Here is a 17,674-nt window from a genome sequence, read left to right as displayed (position 1 = left end):
GGATTTTACTCCAACTTGTTCCTAGTCCAGAAACCCAACCGCACTTATCGGACGATTTTGAATTTACGAGACTTGAATGCCAGCTTGTGGGTAGATCGGTTTCGCATGGAGTCGCTCCGATCAGTGATCCAGGGTATGTCGGCTAATGAGTTTCTGGCGTCTTTCTACATCAGAGATGCATATCTCCACATACCGATTTGGGCACGGCATCAGTCTCTACTCAGGTTCGTGGTCGGAAGAGCCCATTACCAGTTCCAGGGTCTGCCGTTCGGTTTGGATACAGCTCCGCGGGTCTTCACAAAGATCATAGCAGCAATGGCAAGCTTACTGCATTCCGAGGGAATAACGTTGATTCCCTATTTGGACGATTTGCTAGTAAAGTTGGATTCTGCTGCCCAACTTCAGCTCCACCTGGATCACTTGGTGCCCGTGTTATAGCATCATGGGTTGCTACTGAATCTCGAAGTCACTTCAGGACGTGCCAACATCTGACGTTTTTGGGGGTGATCTTCGATACAGCACTGGAAAGGGTTTTCTTGTCCGAGCCCAAAGCCCGGGCCCTTCAGAACTTAGTCAGGAAAGTGCTGTCTGTCCCTCTGCCATCCGTTTGGCTGGGCATGAGGTTACTAGGCACGATGGTCTCTACCTTCGAGACCATCCAGTACGGCCACTTCCATTCACGGATTCTCCAGTGGGAGATTCTAAGGAATTGGACGGGTCGCTCAGACGACCTTTCTTCTCAGTTGCTGATTCTGTCAGACAGCACTCGTCTGTCACTTCGCTGGTGGCTGATTACCAATCACCTTCTCCAGGGTCAGTCCCTGGTGACTCCCAACTGGATTATTGTCACCACAGACGCAAGTCTCAGAGGTTGGGGTGTTGTAACTGACAACCTCTGTCTCCAGGGAACCTGGTCGTCATCAGAGTAGGTTTCCCAATAAATATGCTGGAGCTACGGGCCATTTATTGGGCACTGCAGGGCTCAGGCCCTCCTGGCGGGCCGACCAGTGAGGATCCAATCTGACAACGCCACGGCAGTGGTATATGTAAACCAACAGGGCAGAACCAAAGCGCACTTGCCATGGCAGAGGCAAGTCTCATTCTCTTTTGGGCGGAGACGTTCCTCCCGTCAATTTCAGCAGTCTTCATACCGGGGGTGGAGAATTGGGAGGCAGACTACCTCAGCAGGACTACGTTCCTGCCAGGGGAGTGGACTCTCCACCCGGAGGTTTTCCAGCAGCTGGTCCAGAGATGGGGGTTGCCGGAGGTGGACCTGATGGCGTCTCGCCACAATTGCAAGGTCCCTCGATTTTGTGCAAGGTCCAGAGATCCTTTGGCATTTGCAGTAGATTCCATGACAGTTCCCTGGAACTTCCGTCTGGCCTACATTTTTCCTCCAATTCCCATGTTACCAAGAGTACTCCGTCGAGTCAAGGAGCAGCAGGTTTCAGTCATCCTAGTGGCTCCAAACTGGCCGCACCAGTTGTGGTTCGCCACAGTTCTCAGGCTAGCCGTAGGGCCGGGTTGGAGTCTGCCTCTGCATCCAGATCTTCTGCTACAGGGGCCATTCTGTCACGAAGGCCTACCTCAGTTGGCTTCAATGGCCTGGTTGTTGAGACCGGGCTCTTGAAGGCCAGGGGTTTTTCCCCTTCAGTCATCAGGACCATGCTCCAAGCGCGGAAGCAGGTTTCCGCGCAGAACTACCACAGGGTTTGCAAACCTATATTGTATGGTGTGAGCAGCGGGGAGTACATACTGCCCAGTTCCCCCAAGGTATTTAGCATTTCTGCAGGGCAGTCTGGAGGCCTACTTACGGCTTCAGTCTTTGAAGGTACAGATTTCGTCTCTTTCCATTTACTCTCCTCCCAGAGGTGCAGACTTTTTTACAGGGGGTCTTGCGATTACAGCCTCCGGTTCAACCACCAGTAGCGCCATGGGATTTGCCCCTGGTTCTGTCGGCACTTAAGCAGGCTCCGTTTGAACCTTTAGAATCTGTGGACCTTCGGTTCGTAACATTGAAAGTGGTTTTTTTTTCTGATGGCCATTGCTTCGGCTCAGTGGGTTTCTGAGTTGGGGGCCTTGTCCTGCAAACCACCTTTTCTTGTTTTCCATGACGATAGGGCTGTGCTCAGGACGGTTACTTCTTTTCAACCGAAAGTGGTTTAATCTTTCCACTTAAACCAGGAGATTGTTTTTCCTGTTTTCTCAGGGGACCAGGACGATCTATCTCTGTTTGGATGTTGTTCGGGCCCTACGCGTTTATTTAGACAGAACTTCGATCTTACGTAAGACGGACTCTCTATTGGTTTTCTACGATGCCCACAAACGGGGCTGGCCAGCCACAAAGCAGACCATTGCAAAATGGCTCTGCTCAGTGATTTCAAGGGCTTATTCAGGCGGGGGCGCCCGGCACCAGCTAGGGTGTTGGCTCATTCCACTAGGGCCGTGGCGGCCCTAATGGAATGGCGTGTCACGGGTGGCGCATCACGGGGCCTCGGCTGAACAGGTTTGTCGCGCAGCTACCTGGTTCTCTGTCCACACATTTGTGCGGTTCTACAGGTTTCATGTTTTTGCCACCGGGGATGCCCATTTTGGGCATACAGTTCTCCGGTCGTTCAATCTGAGCGTTCCCTCCCATGGGGGCGGCTTTTGAACATCCCATGGTCCATTGTCCCCCAGCCTAGACGAAAGAGAAAATAGGATTTTTGGTTACTTACCGTTGAATCCTTTTCTTTGAGTCAGGCTGGGGGACGCTGCGTTCCCTCCCTCACGCTCCGCGGTATTGAATATGATTTTTTGTTTTGGGTCGTACTGACCGTCATTTTAATTTTTATTTTTCGGAGTGACCCTGTCACTGAGTATTGCTTCTCCTTACCAGGCACTTTTGAAGTTTTGCTGAAGTCAGGGGTTGCAGAGGGGAGGAGTTATAGATTTCAGTGTTAGTGCCAAATTCACGCCTCCCCCCCCCCCCCTACAACCCATGGTCCAGTGTCCCGAAGCCTGACTCGGAGAAAAGGATTCAACAGTAAGTACCCAACAATCCTATTATTTATGTATTAAATGCATTGTTTTTTCAGGCATTGCCGGTCCTATTCTTTTTCGGTATCTTTTTATTATTTTTCATTTATACTGCCCACATTTATTTTTATTTTATTTTTTTTATTTCTTATGATATATTTATTTTCATTACACTTTATATTGTACTCAGAATTATTGATTTTTACTGCACATTCACGCATCCTGCTAAATTTACTGACCCATATAGTTAAGCACCCTATTATTTTTCATTTAAACTACATGCTTTAGTGAAATACAAGCGCTTCTATCAATTTGCCAATTCACATTTTTTAGTCCGTTTTACTGACTACCGTATATACTCGAGTATGTCGACCCGAATATAAGCCGAGGTACCTACTTTTACCACAAAAAACTTGGAAAACTTATCGACTCGAGTATAAGCCTAGGGTGGGAAATGGCAGCAGCTGGTAGTGCCCCCAGTAGTAATTCCCCCTGGTTGTGCCCCCAGTAGTAATCCCTCCTGGTAGTGCCCCCAATGGTAATCCCCCCTTTCAGTGCCTCCAGTAGTAATCCCCCCCCCCCCCTGGTAGTGCCCCCTGTAGTAATCCCCCCCCTGGTAGTGCCCCCTGTAGTAAACCCCCCCCCCCCTGGTAGTGCCCCCTGTAGTAATCCCCCCCCCCCCCTGGTAGTGCCCCCTGTAGTATTCCCCCCCCCCTGGTAGTTCCCCCTGTAGTAATCCCCCCCTGGTAGTGCCCCCTGTAGTAATCCCCCCCCCCCCTGGTAGTTCCCCCTGTAGTAATTCTCCCCCCCCCCCTGGTAGTTCCCCCTGTAGTAATCCCCCCCCTGGTAGTTCCCCCTGTAGTAATCCCCCCCTGGTAGTTCCCCCTGTAGTAATCCCCCCCCCTGGTAGTTCCCCCTGTAGTAATCCCCCCCCTGGTAGTTCCCCCTGTAGTAATCCCCCCCCTGGTAGTTCCCCCTGTAGTAATCCCCCCCCCCTGGTAGTTCCCCCTGTAGTAATCCCCCCCCCCCCTGGTAGTTCCCCCTGTAGTAATCCCCCCCCCTGGTAGTTCCCCCTGTAGTAATCCCCCCCCCCTGGTAGTTCCCCCTGTAGTAATCGCCCCCTGTATTAATCCCCCCTGGTAGTGCCCCCTGTAGTCCCCCCCCACCCCCAGTAAAGAGAGATGTCGTAAGAATAAAATAAAAAAAAACACTTACCTGAAACCCCCGCTCCTGGTCCCGCCACTAACAGCTCCTCCGGCCGCTTTGCATGGGAGAGACGTTATTACTCATGACGACGTGTCTCCCATCACCCACTGCGGGAGCCGGAAGATGGCTCCCGTAGTGGGAGCAGCAGCAGCCGCTGAGAGTCTGACAGACTCTCAGCGGCTGCTGATTACACCAAACACGCAGCTGCCGGCTCCGGCGGCTGTGTGTTTGGCAGTGTGTAGCGCTGACCGAACGCCGTCCGGTCAGCGCTACACTTGACTCGAGTATAAGCCGAGGGGGTACTTTTTCAGCACAAAGAATGTGCTGAAAAACTCGGCTTATACTGGAGTATATACGGTATATAGATAGCTTGCGCTTCCAATATTTCTTTGAGCAGCTATCAAAAATCCAAAAACATAATTTGTTAAAGTCTGCTAAACAAAAACATTCCCCAGTGTAAAATCTTACACACTCTTTCAATATTTTTACATGTGGTTGCACAATTACTATTAGTATTTCATTATGTACTTTATAAAGTAATACATTATTAATGTCTCCAATACATGCGTTATTGCAATGAAACATTGACAGTCTCTTTTTGAAATCTGTTCATTTGTTATTTATACAACCCGGTTTTAAGGAAAACATTTAGGACACTGGGCCTGATTCAGAGCCGGACGCAATTTGCGGACCGTCGTTCCAAAAAAGGGGCCGGCTATTTAAATTGAGCGCTCGCTCTTTGCGGTTTGTTGACGCCTCTATGTCTGAGCGAACGAAAAATGCATTCGCTATTTTGTAAAGACGCCCCTTTGCCGGTCGCATCACACGTCATCTCCGGTATTTATTAGATTAATCGGGTACATCGAAAGGCGTATGAACTGCTCGCAGTGCTTGTGGTAGGATTTTCTTACCGCTATCACTGCGAGCAGTTCAGGCTAAAAGACAACCAAGTGACGTGGTCGATGACGCTCCATTACTAATTATGCACTCCCATTAAACGCCCTTTTTACCGTTAGACACGCCTGCGTTCGGATCTCCACTCCCCCGTTTTCAAGCACCTTCCCCTGTTACCACCCACAAACGGTACATTCTGTCAATCAAATTAGCAGCCCCTCGCTGTTTTGCGAGCGCACGATTTCCGACCGCAATGACTGGTTTGCGCATGCACATTACGACCCATACGCATGCGCAGTTGTGCGAACATCCGCTCAGAGCGAGCGAGCGGCCGCTTACGAATCAGGCCCACTATGTAGAGAAATCCAGCCATAGTGCGAACAAAACCTTTTAAGACCCCAAACTGCAAATATTTACAGATATTAAGTCACCCCATGCGCCACAGTGACTTATAATAGCCTTGTTTCCAATAAGTGTTACATTATTCCATAGCTAATGAGATTTACTCATTTTGACCCAGCGGAAAAACTGAAGCAAAGCATCCGCTACAAGGGGCGTATATACACCCTATAGACTCAGCAGCGTGTGAACCCTAAGATCTTCCTGCTAAGTTAGTTTCCCAGTGAGGAAGCACCACACTGGTTTTACTCTAATCCCTCCTGCTGATGCCAGACTCTGCAGATTATCCCGCACACCGCCATCCTAATCTGACTGATAAACCATAGCCCATCAGCGCAGCACGTTACGTTCTACACCCCCGCCCGCCCCCCCCCCCCCTTCCATTAATCTCTATTGCTGGCAGTTTGATATGTGCCCAATGTGTATGTCACCCTGATCTCTCCTAGCGCTGAAGGCCATAAAAAGATATAAAAGGTGTGTCATTATCCAGGGAGTGTTTTGTCATCATCACAATTAGTTCTGATGACTTCCTGATATTTAGCTGATCTTCCTCCAGGATAGAGAGATGGAGATTTTCACTCTTCCAAAACGTTCTCTGTTACTTCTATGCTGCTCCAGGTCTTCCAAAGGCTGGGCTTATCCCTAGATTGCCAGCTCACGTGGCCAGAACAAAGTTCTATATGACTTTGCTTTCTGTTGGGTTCATTGAGTCTGCTTTTTTTTATCCCACCCATATTTATACCAGTACACTTGTTTATCCCACCTATATTTACACCAAACAGCTTCAGTAATGCCGGGAATGGCTGCTCGGCACCCTCACTAGGCCCAATCATTCTCTCGTACAGCCTGCAGGGTCCCATTTCAGCGGTCTATAGTCTTCTGATTAAGGCCCCTATTTATCTTCTCTAACTCGTTACTTGTGATTCTGAATGTGACTGTTTTCTGATGTGCAGATTTACCCATGTATTAGGTGTATATACCAGAAGGCCTCTCCAGAAGTGAGATGTTGGTGGGATACATTCCGCATTTGCTGGCCATCAGAGTGAACCACGTCTTCACTTTGCATAGGTTATAGACACAGTTGTGAGCCCTAGAATTACACGGTGTTTTGTGTAAATACAATATCTGATTGTGTAATAGGCTGTGACTGTGCCATAGATAAGTGGCAGGTTGGCTATTGAGGGTTATTTAATTGTTCTAATCATACAGCTTGGGGAGATAATCTGTGTTGCTCATTATATCGTGCTGTGTATATTTCTGGCCTGTGAGTGCGATTACCCGCAGTCCCGGCTACTAAGCTACGGTTTTGGCATCATGCGTTACTTAGGTACACGGTACAGAAAGTGAGTGATACGTGATGAAAGCCTGTACTTATTACATGGGAGCAGTCTCTCCTATAGATCAAGGGGAAGTAGGCGCCCGTAATATTAAAATACAACCCTATACATTGGAATTAGAATATTTAAATACAAAATAATGATGTTATAATACCATCTAAGTTCCAGCGGTTTATAATTTGGCTTTATGTAGCTACTAACTAGCCAATACATACAAGAGATGTACAACATTGCAAGATGATAAACACGTTAGTATTGAGATGAAACTATAGTAAAATTAAATCTATAAATTAATCTTTTAAGATGTAAAATGTGATCCCAAATCAATGCTGCCAATTATTGTGCTAATAATACTAGGCCAATCCTATGTAATTAGTGATGTAAAAACCGTCTTCTATATATTGTATAGTAACAATGGGCCTGATTCGGATTTGTATGCAGAACGGGGGAATGTCGCTGTTTTGTAGGCGCGCCGAGCCCAGGAACTGCGTCCACTGACTTCCTGGACTCGGCAGAGGGGTTCCGCTGGCCCAGGCTGAGCAAGCTTCACTTACTTAGACTGGCCAAGGGCAGTGACCGTCACCAGCGATGGACACGATGGTGATCCGAGGCAGCGTCTGCGGACACAGCACTCTGATCGCAGATGCAGCCAGCAGGTGTCTATTCCCTACGGGCACCTCCTGCTGCATTTGCCTTTTAGTTGGACGGTACCACACAGCCGCTTCCATGCGCTTTCCTGCGGCTATGCGATAACGTCCGCTACTGAATCTGACCCAATTTATACTAACCTAATGGGACCACATGCCAAATACACTAATGCGTAATAATCAAGAATCATATATAACTAGTGAAAAGAGCGACTTAATACAAAACACATCTATTATAACACAATTTTAATGTTCTATATTTAATTTAATTTACCTCCTCTAAGTAATAAAAGACAGCTGCACGATCCGTTAAATTAGATAATAAACATGACATATTTATCAAAAATAGAGATTGTGTTTTTATACAGCACTTTCCTTCACATGGCCAAAATAAAGAGGTTGACCTTTCTCGACACCCTCCCCCCTTCTCTCTGAGGTGCAGTATATATTTTATATCTATATATGTCTGTCCTTACCATAAGTTATTCCTATTGTCTACAATATCGTTGCTCCATGATGAGTGGAGCAGCTCGGGGCTGATGAGTGGAGCAGCTCGGGGCTGATGAGTGGAGCAGCTCGGGGCTGATGAGTGGAGCAGCTCGGGGCTGATGAGTGGAGCAGCTCGGGGCTGATGAGTGGAGCAGCTCGGGGCTGATGAGTGGAGCAGCTCGGGGCTGATGATTATGTTCCTCTCAATATGTGGCTCTCTGACATGTTTTATATTCTGTGTCCTAGAGGCAGAATCAGTACCTCATGTATAGAAGACTGTTTATGGACATTGAGCGAGAACAAGTGAAAGAAACACGAAGGCAGAAGGAACACGAGAGGAAAATATCCAAGTAAGAGCAATATAGTTCCTTCATCTATAATCTCCAGTTGTTCTCCTATGTGATTCTGACCTTCCACCTGCAGAAAGGCTTAATTATAAGGACAGGGCCCATGTTATGGTTCTCATTATGTGTACATTACGTACTGTTATTTAATCTTGCATGTCCTCACATGACGACACACTTTTTATCATGTCCAGTTGAGGTCACTGACGATGGGAATAAACACTGGTCCATAAATTAGGCCCTTTATATCAATACACCACAAATTAAAAAAAAACAAAAACCTCCCATTGGGGACCCTCTACGGTTTTATCTAGGTGCTCCAGAAGGGAGGGGTCCCTTGGGAATAATGGTCCGACCAAATTATCAGTCAGACCACGGGAGGAAAGCGCTCCAGTCTACCTGTTATTGTTGCTAGGTCTAGAGGCCCGATATATCCTTTGTGTTTCTCCGTTTGTCCTGCAGTGTGGGAGACCCTAGGTCTCTCTTCTTTTTCTCATGTGGAGCATGGCATGAAATGAGTTTGCTTAGCCAAGTAACCAGCAAATTCATACACCGTGATATATAATAGGAGTTCCTGTAGGGGGGGAGCCTGGCTACATCTCTTCCAGGATCAGTGGTCCAGCTCCAACTTCAGAAGCCTAGGTGAGGAATGATGGAGCTAGGCTACATCATGGGCCTTCTGGAAACTTCACCTGTGAAGTTTTTCCCTACCGGCTTTCCTAGAGACAGGGCAAAAAGATCAGTACCTTACACTTTCTTCTCAGACGTGCTAATCCCGTTTCCGGAAGAGTATAGAGAGGGGTTGGGAATTTATTCCAATCTGCTCAAGAAACCAGACATGAAATTTCAATCCATCAGTGAGGCTGAAGGTCCTAAACTCTCATCTTTGTATAAATATGTTCAAGATGGAGTCTTTAAAATTAGCAATAAATGGCATATGCTAGGAGGAGTTTCTAGCTTCCATAGATATCAAGGACACCTATCTGCATGTCTCAGTCTGGTAAGAACTTTAGTGTCTACTCAGACCAGACATGCTCTTCGATGAGGGAAGGACATACAAATTTAATTGCACAGTTATACAGATGAGCATTCATCAACCCTCAGGGAGGCAAGGAAAGCAGATTAAGATTAATCATTGGGCAGAACAGAAGGTTCCACGAATTTCGGAAGTGCTCAATCCATGGGTGGAAAATTGGGTACTAGACCTATTTTTCACTGCAGATATCAGTTTGTACCAAAGTGGGGTCAACCAGATATTCACATAATGGCCTCCCAGATATTCACATAATGGCCTCCATGTTCAACAGCAAAGTGGGATCTAAACTAGGGATGTGCAGGCTCGGTTCTACTCGGTTCCGTTCGGTTCTTTTTACCGAATCTTATTGGCTATCCAAAACTCGTGACAGCTGAAACCCAATAAGATCCGGTAAAAAGAACCGAACGGAACCGAGTAGAACCGAGCCTGCACATCCCTAATCTAAACGCATTTTTAGTGGATGCCATTTCAGCCCATTGGTCCTCAGAAAGTTTGAGAAAAAAGGGTTCGGATCATACTTGTTGTGGTACACTGACCAAGGTGGTCATGGTAGTCAGACATCCAAAGGATGACTGTAATTTGTTCTGGTGGCTTCCTCCTATGATGAGAGTCCCTTTCTTCATCAGGATGTAGTTCAATTGGCTTTAACAGCATAAAAAAAGCTGAAGGTCTCCCAGACAGTGTGATTGTGCAATCTGATTTTATTGAAAACCAACAACAGTATCTATTGATAACATTTTGAATGATCGTTTAAGCCAGTCAGTAACTATTCAGGGAGCACAACAGTATCATGGTTTTATACCTGTTGATTCAAGTACATCAATAATATCTGTGAAAACCTACAGTATTCGTTACAAAATCTCTAGACAAACTCCAGTTCACACAAATAAATGGCTATATATCCGTTGTGTATAACAAGAAATGGTGGCTTGATGGACAAGAATGAAGACGAATTAAAAGTGACCTTCCTTCATCCAGCTGGGCTTTCATCATTATTATTATTTATTTATTATTATTGTTGTTATTATTATCATTTATTTATATGGCACCACAAGTGTTGCGCAGCGCCTTACAAAGTACATAGGCAAATAGGTTGACTTACAGTACAATACAATACAGGACATGGATAATATATATTGCTACATTTGCGACCATAGCACCCAGATAAGCAACAGAGCATAAGCAACCAAGTGTTAGGTGACCTAGTGGTGAGTAAGAAGTAGATGAAAGTACAGTAAGGAAACGCACATGAGGGGTAGAGGGCCCTGCTCGTAAGAGCTTACATTCTAAAAGGGAGGGGCAGACAAACAGGTGTGACACAGTTGGGGTAGGGAGGAAGGAGTATATAGCAGCAATTTAAGATGAGAGCTGGAAAGTTTTGTTGAAATAGTGGGTCTTGAGAGCCTGTTTGAAGGATTGTAGAGAGTCTGATGGGAAGAGGGAGAGAGTTCCAAAGATGGGGAGCAGCGCAGGCAAAATCTTGGAGGCGGGAGTGGGAGGAAGTAATCAATTGGCATGAGAGGCGGCGTGCATTTGTTGAACGAAGAGGGCGGACAAGAGAGTGAAGGGAGATGAGATCCGAGATGTAAATGGGAGAGGAATGGGTGAGGGCTTTGTAAGTGAGTGTGAGAACCTTTAAATTGGATTCTGAAAGGGAAGGGGAGCCAGTGGTGAGCTTGTAGGAGAGGGGAGGCAGATGCAGATCGTTTTGAGAGGAAGATGAGCCGAGCAGCAGCATTGAGGACAGACTGGAGAGGGGAAAGATGGGAGTTGGGGAGGCCAGATAGGAGGAGGTTATAGTAGTCCAATCTGGAAATGACCAGTGAGTTTGAGGGTTTTAGTGGCATCCTGGGTGAGAAAGGGTCTAATCTTGGAAATATTTTTAAGATGAAAAAGACAGGACTGCGAGAGTTTCTGGATATGTGGTTTGAAGGAGAGGGAGGAGTCCAGGATAACTCCAAGATAGCGCACTTTGGGGCTAGAGGAGATAGTTGTGCCATCAATTGATAAAGAAATAGTGGGAAATGTGGTTATGTGGGAGGGTGAGAAAATGATTAGCTCAGTCTTAGACATATTAAGTTTAAGAAATCGCTGGGACATCCAGGAAGAGATGGCAGATCTGAGTATCATCAGCATAGATATTGGAGGTCAAAAGAGCTGATGAGTTCACCTAGAGAGGATGTATAGAGGGAGAATAGAAGAGGTCCAAGAACAGAACCTTGGGGAACACCTACTGTAAGAGGCTGTGGGGGAGAAGGATCGGTTAGAGAGGTAGGAGGACAGCCAGGAGAGGGCAGTGTCACGTAGACCAAGGGAGTGAAGCATTTGCAGAAGGAGAGGGTGGTCCACAGTGTCAAAAGCATCAGAGAGGTCAAGGAGAATGAGAAGATTCTTCTATCTTTCTTCTATCCAAGGAATCCTGATGTACTAGGGATACCTCTAATAGATGTCTTATGCAAAGTCGACCCTATAACTCCAACTGGAAGAATTTGTCATGTCTCCTGATGGCCCTTTAAAAACCACTGAGGTGTTGTCAAACTATCTTCAGCTAACATTGTTGACTGACTAATACAATGTCAAGTATTTTCTATTCAACTTGATTTATATAATTAAACTAAAGAAGCCATCAAATCTATTACTACCTTGCTTTAAAATTTTTTTTAACTATGAATCCATTATCATTAACTATGAATCCATTATCCTCCCACTTTTACATTTTGACAAACATTTAACATTGGTATAGACTATATTTCCAGATTTTTCTTGAACTTTTTTGACCACACACTTTTTGAGATAATCACGATCAAATATTTCAGTTTGAATTTGGAAAAAGTTTTTCTTGACAAAGCCTATTGTGGTGTATATCACAGGAAAGGGCATAAATAAAACAGTAAAATGATACCACTCCCACCTCTCTGGCGTAATTAGGGGAGCTGCTAAGGCGGTTTGATATTATGGCGGTTGTGCGTTTTTTACAGATTTTTTTTTAAAAACGTTACTTAGCCATATTTTGGAAACGGCATGAGATATTTAAATAATATTTAGTATTTTTCTAGGTCTACATATATACTCTCCATATACCAAATTTTAGCAAAATCTGAGCTGGTGAGGTAAAATCAGTGTGTTGATTTGCGTTTGGCAAATGTGGAGTGCGCCCTCCCGGAATGCCAGCTTTGCAATGTCACAGTGTCTCCAGATTGGAAGGAAGGGAATGGAAGATGTTTGTTTGTTGCGTTAAATTCAATTAGGAAACGCTGTGCTCCTCTCTTTATGCTCTTTTCTTGTTACTCTAGTTTATTGCAGTTTTATAGGTTCCCAAATTGATAAACTGTTATGTTGGTTGTTATTCTCTTCTCTGGGGCTTCGTTAATAACGCGATCACTTACAGGAGGGAAACTTTTTTTTTTTTTTTCTTCCAGGCTCCTTTACCGCCCTCTATTCTCGATCTGTCTCAGTTGATCCCTATACCATGCCAGATGTAGGAAAACATTACTACTATCTGTAACTTGTAATAATGCTTGTGTATTTTCAGTATTGCATGTGTTTTCTTCATAAAGTAATTTATATAGTACTGGTGGGCCCGCGTACCTTGGCCTAATTGGGGGGAGGAGAAACTTAGCAAGGGACACTTCTCGGAGGGCTTAATAAGAGAAGATCTCCGTGATCAGCGGGGCTTGCGCTATGTGCCTCCGGATTGCACAGCGGTAGAGCTGCGACGTGCAGGGGAAGGTGGACCCGGAGTGAGCGCTCCTGGAAGTCTGGCTGTCAGACCACACTTTGCTCACTCAGGGTTACAGCCCACGTTATCCCCATCATGTTGGTATAGTATATAGTATTCAGTAAAGCAAACAGTTGCTGTACATGAGATGTGTCGGCTTTAACTAAATTATGCAGGTATATAATAGTCCCAGAAGTAACACTGGTCACCCACAGCTTAGCGAGCGGCCAGGAGGCAGTTTAAAAAAAAAAAAAAGCGGCCTCCCTGATTCAGAGCGAGCGCTCGTTTTTTGCGAGCGGCTCTGAATCAGGGCCATTGTTCAATCTCCGATTTAAAAAACGAACAAAACAGACCTTGTCTATAAATGACTTGATAAATGCTAAGCTTCCCGTTCGTGGCGCCAGCGCGGTGCCTGCTCTTCTACTCGCCATCATCTGATCACTTTTTTACTTTCAGACTGTTCTGCCCAGCACAAACCACGTGAAATTTGTAGGGAACAGGACTTTATAGTGTCTCCTTTTCCCACAGAATGAAACGGGAGCGAGAAGCCGAGCGACACGCGGAGGAGCAGAGATTGTGCAGCGCTGCGCGTCCCAATACACAGAGAAAGTTGCGCCAGTTGGAGATGCTCCTGGAGGTGACCGAACAACATAGAGAGAGAACCCAGAAAAACAGAGAACACAACCGGTACATTGTCGGCTAAAGTCCGTCAAACGTGTTCACAAAAGTTTGCAGTTAGATGAAAATATCGGGGTAACTGATCCCCCATCCGATGCTTTTGTACCTTTCACTGACTTGTGGGAAAGAGTTTATTAATTATTATTATGATCTGATATAACATGTTATAAACACTCAGTAACAGCCATTCTGTACCCTTTGTTCCAGTCTGTTCTTAATTATACAATACTTTGTAATTAGCCCATGATGATTATTCTGTACACGCCAGTGATACTGTACCCTCTCCTAAGGATTTCCACACTGTCCAGTGAAACAAAATGATGGGACAATTATGGTGAATCTCAGGGATAAACCAGGAGGCTGTAGCTGGAATGTATTGTGTATATACAATGTTACACAGATTTTCTCCTATATTCTGTCCATTTTCGCTGTATTACAAGCAATAGCTATGTTATCACTAATTCGCTGATAACGGCGATAACCCAGCTAGTGTACAGTGCATACACTGACGCCATTCTATGCCCTCTGTTCCAGATATGTAGAAGCTTTACGAGCCCAGATGAAAGACAAGATGACTCTGCATAACATTGAGCTGCCTCCGTTGTGCTGTTGTGGTTCGGATTTCTGGGACGCCCATCCCGACACCTGTGCCAATAACTGTATGTTTTACAAGAACCCCAAAGGTACTATGTAGTGTTAGTGAGGTACCTTGTGCAGGTGAACAATGGGAGGTATAGACTGTAGCCGGACTTTTATTAATCAATATGAATCACTGCCCTGGGTATAGAAGAGTAATTAAATAAAATTCAACAAAAAACAACTATAAAGTGCTAAAAGAGCAGCGGTTCCATATTAGTACACAAATCTGTGTATTACTGAGTTGAATAATTGACATGAAGTAACTGAAGGTTTTATACATAAGTGAATGAATCCTGCTCCGTATCTCTCCTCTGCCGCAGGCTGACCTCTTAGGGGGAGGTTCTTCTCAAGCAGAGTAGACAGAGTGTGAGTGACCTCTTAGGGGGAGGTTCTTCTCAAGCAGAGTAGACAGAGTGTGAGTGACCTCTTAGGGGGAGGTTCTTCTCAAGCAGAGTAGACAGAGTGTGAGTGACCTCTTAGGGGGAGGTTCTTCTCAAGCAGAGTAGACAGAGTGTGAGTGACATCTTAGGGGGAGGTTCTTCTCAAACAGAGTAGACAGAGTGTGAGTGACATCTTAGGGGGAGGTTCTTCTCAAACAGAGTAGACAGAGTGTGAGTGACCTCTTAGGGGGAGATTATTCTCAAACAGAGTAGACAGAGTGTGAGTGACCTCTTAGGGGAGATTATTCTCAAACAGAGTAGACAGAGTGTGAGTGACCTCTTAGGGGGAGGTTCTTCTCAAACAGAGTAGACCGAGTGTGAGTGACCTCTTAGGGGGGAGGTTCTTCTCAAACAGAGTAGACCGAGTGTGAGTGACCTCTTAGGGGGAGATTCTTCTCAAACAGAGTAGACCGAGTGTGAGTGACCTCTTAGGGGGAGGTTCTTCTCAAACAGAGTAGACAGAGTGTGAGTGACATCTTTGCTGACTTGCGTTACACAAATGCAAAGTGTGGATTGGTGGATTCATAGCCAAGGGTGGGACCATTGATTTATTAGCTGATAGTATCAGGACATCTATAGAAGTGGGAGGGGCTTCAGCTGCCATTGTGGAATGGGGATGTAACACGGAAGCAGCGGAAAGTCAAGGTAATATTTTAATTTTGGATGGTTATAACTGGCCGCTGGATAAATGATGCCCGCCGTCGCCTTAATATTCATACTTTGTTTGTCTTAACCACCTGGATGTTTTTCACTGTCAGCGTACACTCGGGCCTTGCAGTCAGTCCTCTCGTCTCGAGATACGTGGGATGGAAGCGCCAGCTCCAGATTCTCCGCCGGTAACATCAGCTCGTCACGACCTCGGGCCATCAACTAACCTGGAAATCAGCTCTGGATAAAAACAATTCTCTATGTGCAGTTATTTATTGATCGAGGACATTGAGTGATTAATTATTCTAGTTATGGATGTAAAGGAAGCCCAGTCCCATGTACAGATCCAGATCTCATGTTATTCAGCATTCGGGTACTGAGCTGACCGCAACCCTTTGCCGTAAACCAGGGGTGGGGAACCTCAGGCCCGAGGGCCATGTAAGGCCCCCGTAATCATTTGGTCTTGGCCTCTGAATTTTTTCTTGCTAGCAGGGTGCCTAGAATGGCACCCTGCAGCCAGAATCTATGCAGTAGTGCCACCTGGAGCGTTCTTAGGACACTTCAGACAGTCACACCGCTGCCCTTACAGCTCTCCAGATACTCCGAGCATTGTTGAAATCACCGGCGATTGTGGGCCCGCCCCTGTGTGACATCACACAGAGGGGGCGTGGCCTGCACCAGGCCCTCAAAAAAATAATATATCAAAATGGCTTACGGCAGTAAAAAGGTTCCCCACCCCTACCATAAAGCCTTCTCTCACACCTGTGCTGAGCCTGTTTTTTAATTATTCGGGCTGGTCACATTCCAGCACAGTATCCTGTGTATGCAGTACCCATGCAAATTATACCTGGTCTTATTCTAAGGAAATGCTATTATTTTGCTGGCCTCCTGCCATAGTAAAGAAATGTATCCAACATGGACAAGAAAGTGTCTTTCATTTATTTTATTATTGAAATAGCATAATAAGTTCATTAGAAGTGTGTGTGTGTGTGTGTGTGTGTGTGTGTGTGTGTGTGTGTGTGTGTGTGTGTGTGTGTGGGATGTCTGGATTGTTTTCTTTACTACACACCAGCAAGAAATACCTCTGTATCTGCCATCAATGCACATTTCCAAAACCATAAAATGCCAGATTTTACATAAACTCTTTCATAATAAAATCTACTTTTGAAGATTATAATGTTTTTTTTTTCTACTTTGCACAGTCTTGATGAAATACACGAAATGTAGAAGAATAATCTATACTAAATGATTTCTGTAGTGTAGGGGGTTAGTGTCGGTGGTCACACACATCACTAGACAAAACAAACACAGGGGTTCCCCACTTTCAAAAGAGGGTGCCTGTAAGTGTGTAAATTCTAGGATTGGGGAGATTGGACCCCCATGTCCTAGCTCTGCGTTTCTTTCTGCAGTACAGGGGTTGGGCAACTAATCTGTCAGCTCCTCCCATGACCCCCTGTCACCAGTAACTGCTGGTGAGGGATTGGTAAGTACTTAAACTTTTAGTTGTTTGAATTCCTTCAGTGTACGACTCGTCCTTAGTACTTTTGTGGTTTATGCGGAGGATGAGGCCTACTTGTCCTTAGTATTAAGGGGGCTGACTAATGTGTTGTTCATAATATTACTCCATCTAAACAAACAATAAAAATTATTTTACATTTGTGTGAAGACATCACATTACCATGATTCCTATACACAATCTACCTGGTAGGGAAGAAGCACCTACATGGCACAGGATGTGTCATCGCTATCAGCATGAAGTGTGACCACGTAGAGTGCTACCAATAGTCTTGGGATTTTGCTGGGTTTAGTTTAATTTTCCTAATAACTTAATTGAAATACTTCATATTGCTGGGTTCCCCTAGTCCAGTCCTAGGGGAACCCTAACAGTGCATATTATCCAAGTGTCTTCACAGAATTACAAGTCAATGAATTGGTATCCACCTGTGGATCTTCTTTTTTTTTTTTTTTTCAATGTGTTAGCCAGTAACTGGTGCTGCGTGTTCTGCGTGCAATGCTGGGATGGGTGTGGCGTGCACTGCTGGGATGGGTGCTGCGTGTTCTGCGTGCACTGCTGGGATGGCTGTGGCGTGCACTGCTGGGATGGGTGCTGCGTGTTCTGCGTGCACTGCTGGGATGGCTGTGGCGTGCACTGCTGGGATGGGTGCTGCGTGCAATGCTGGG

The 17,674-nt window shown here is 45.6% G+C and overlaps 1 protein-coding gene across 3 annotated transcripts in view; it reads left to right on the top strand.

Annotated features, from left to right (window-relative positions):
* CCDC15 (coiled-coil domain containing 15) overlaps positions 1-16,586 on the top strand; it is a 47,151-nt gene extending 30,565 nt beyond the window's left edge. Inside the window, exons 6-9 of one of the 3 annotated variants that reach the window (XM_088481849.1) lie at positions 8,237-8,340; positions 13,617-13,775; positions 14,301-14,449; positions 15,604-16,586. In XM_088481849.1, the coding sequence (XP_088337975.1) occupies positions 8,237-8,340; positions 13,617-13,775; positions 14,301-14,449; positions 15,604-15,719 (528 nt within the window). In that variant the 3' untranslated portion in view covers positions 15,720-16,586. The remainder of the gene's footprint in view (positions 1-8,236; positions 8,341-13,616; positions 13,776-14,300; positions 14,450-15,603) is intronic. The other 2 variants (XM_088481847.1, XM_088481848.1) reach the window with 2 other exon arrangements.
* The last annotated feature ends 1,088 nt before the right edge of the window (positions 16,587-17,674 follow it).

Source organism: Taudactylus pleione, unplaced genomic scaffold, assembly GCF_031769625.1.
Source record: "Taudactylus pleione unplaced genomic scaffold, aTauple2 ptg000278l, whole genome shotgun sequence".
NCBI lineage: Eukaryota > Metazoa > Chordata > Amphibia > Anura > Myobatrachidae > Taudactylus > Taudactylus pleione.
The sequence above is the reverse complement of the archived record's forward strand: the minus strand, read 5'-3'. Positions and strand labels throughout refer to the sequence as shown.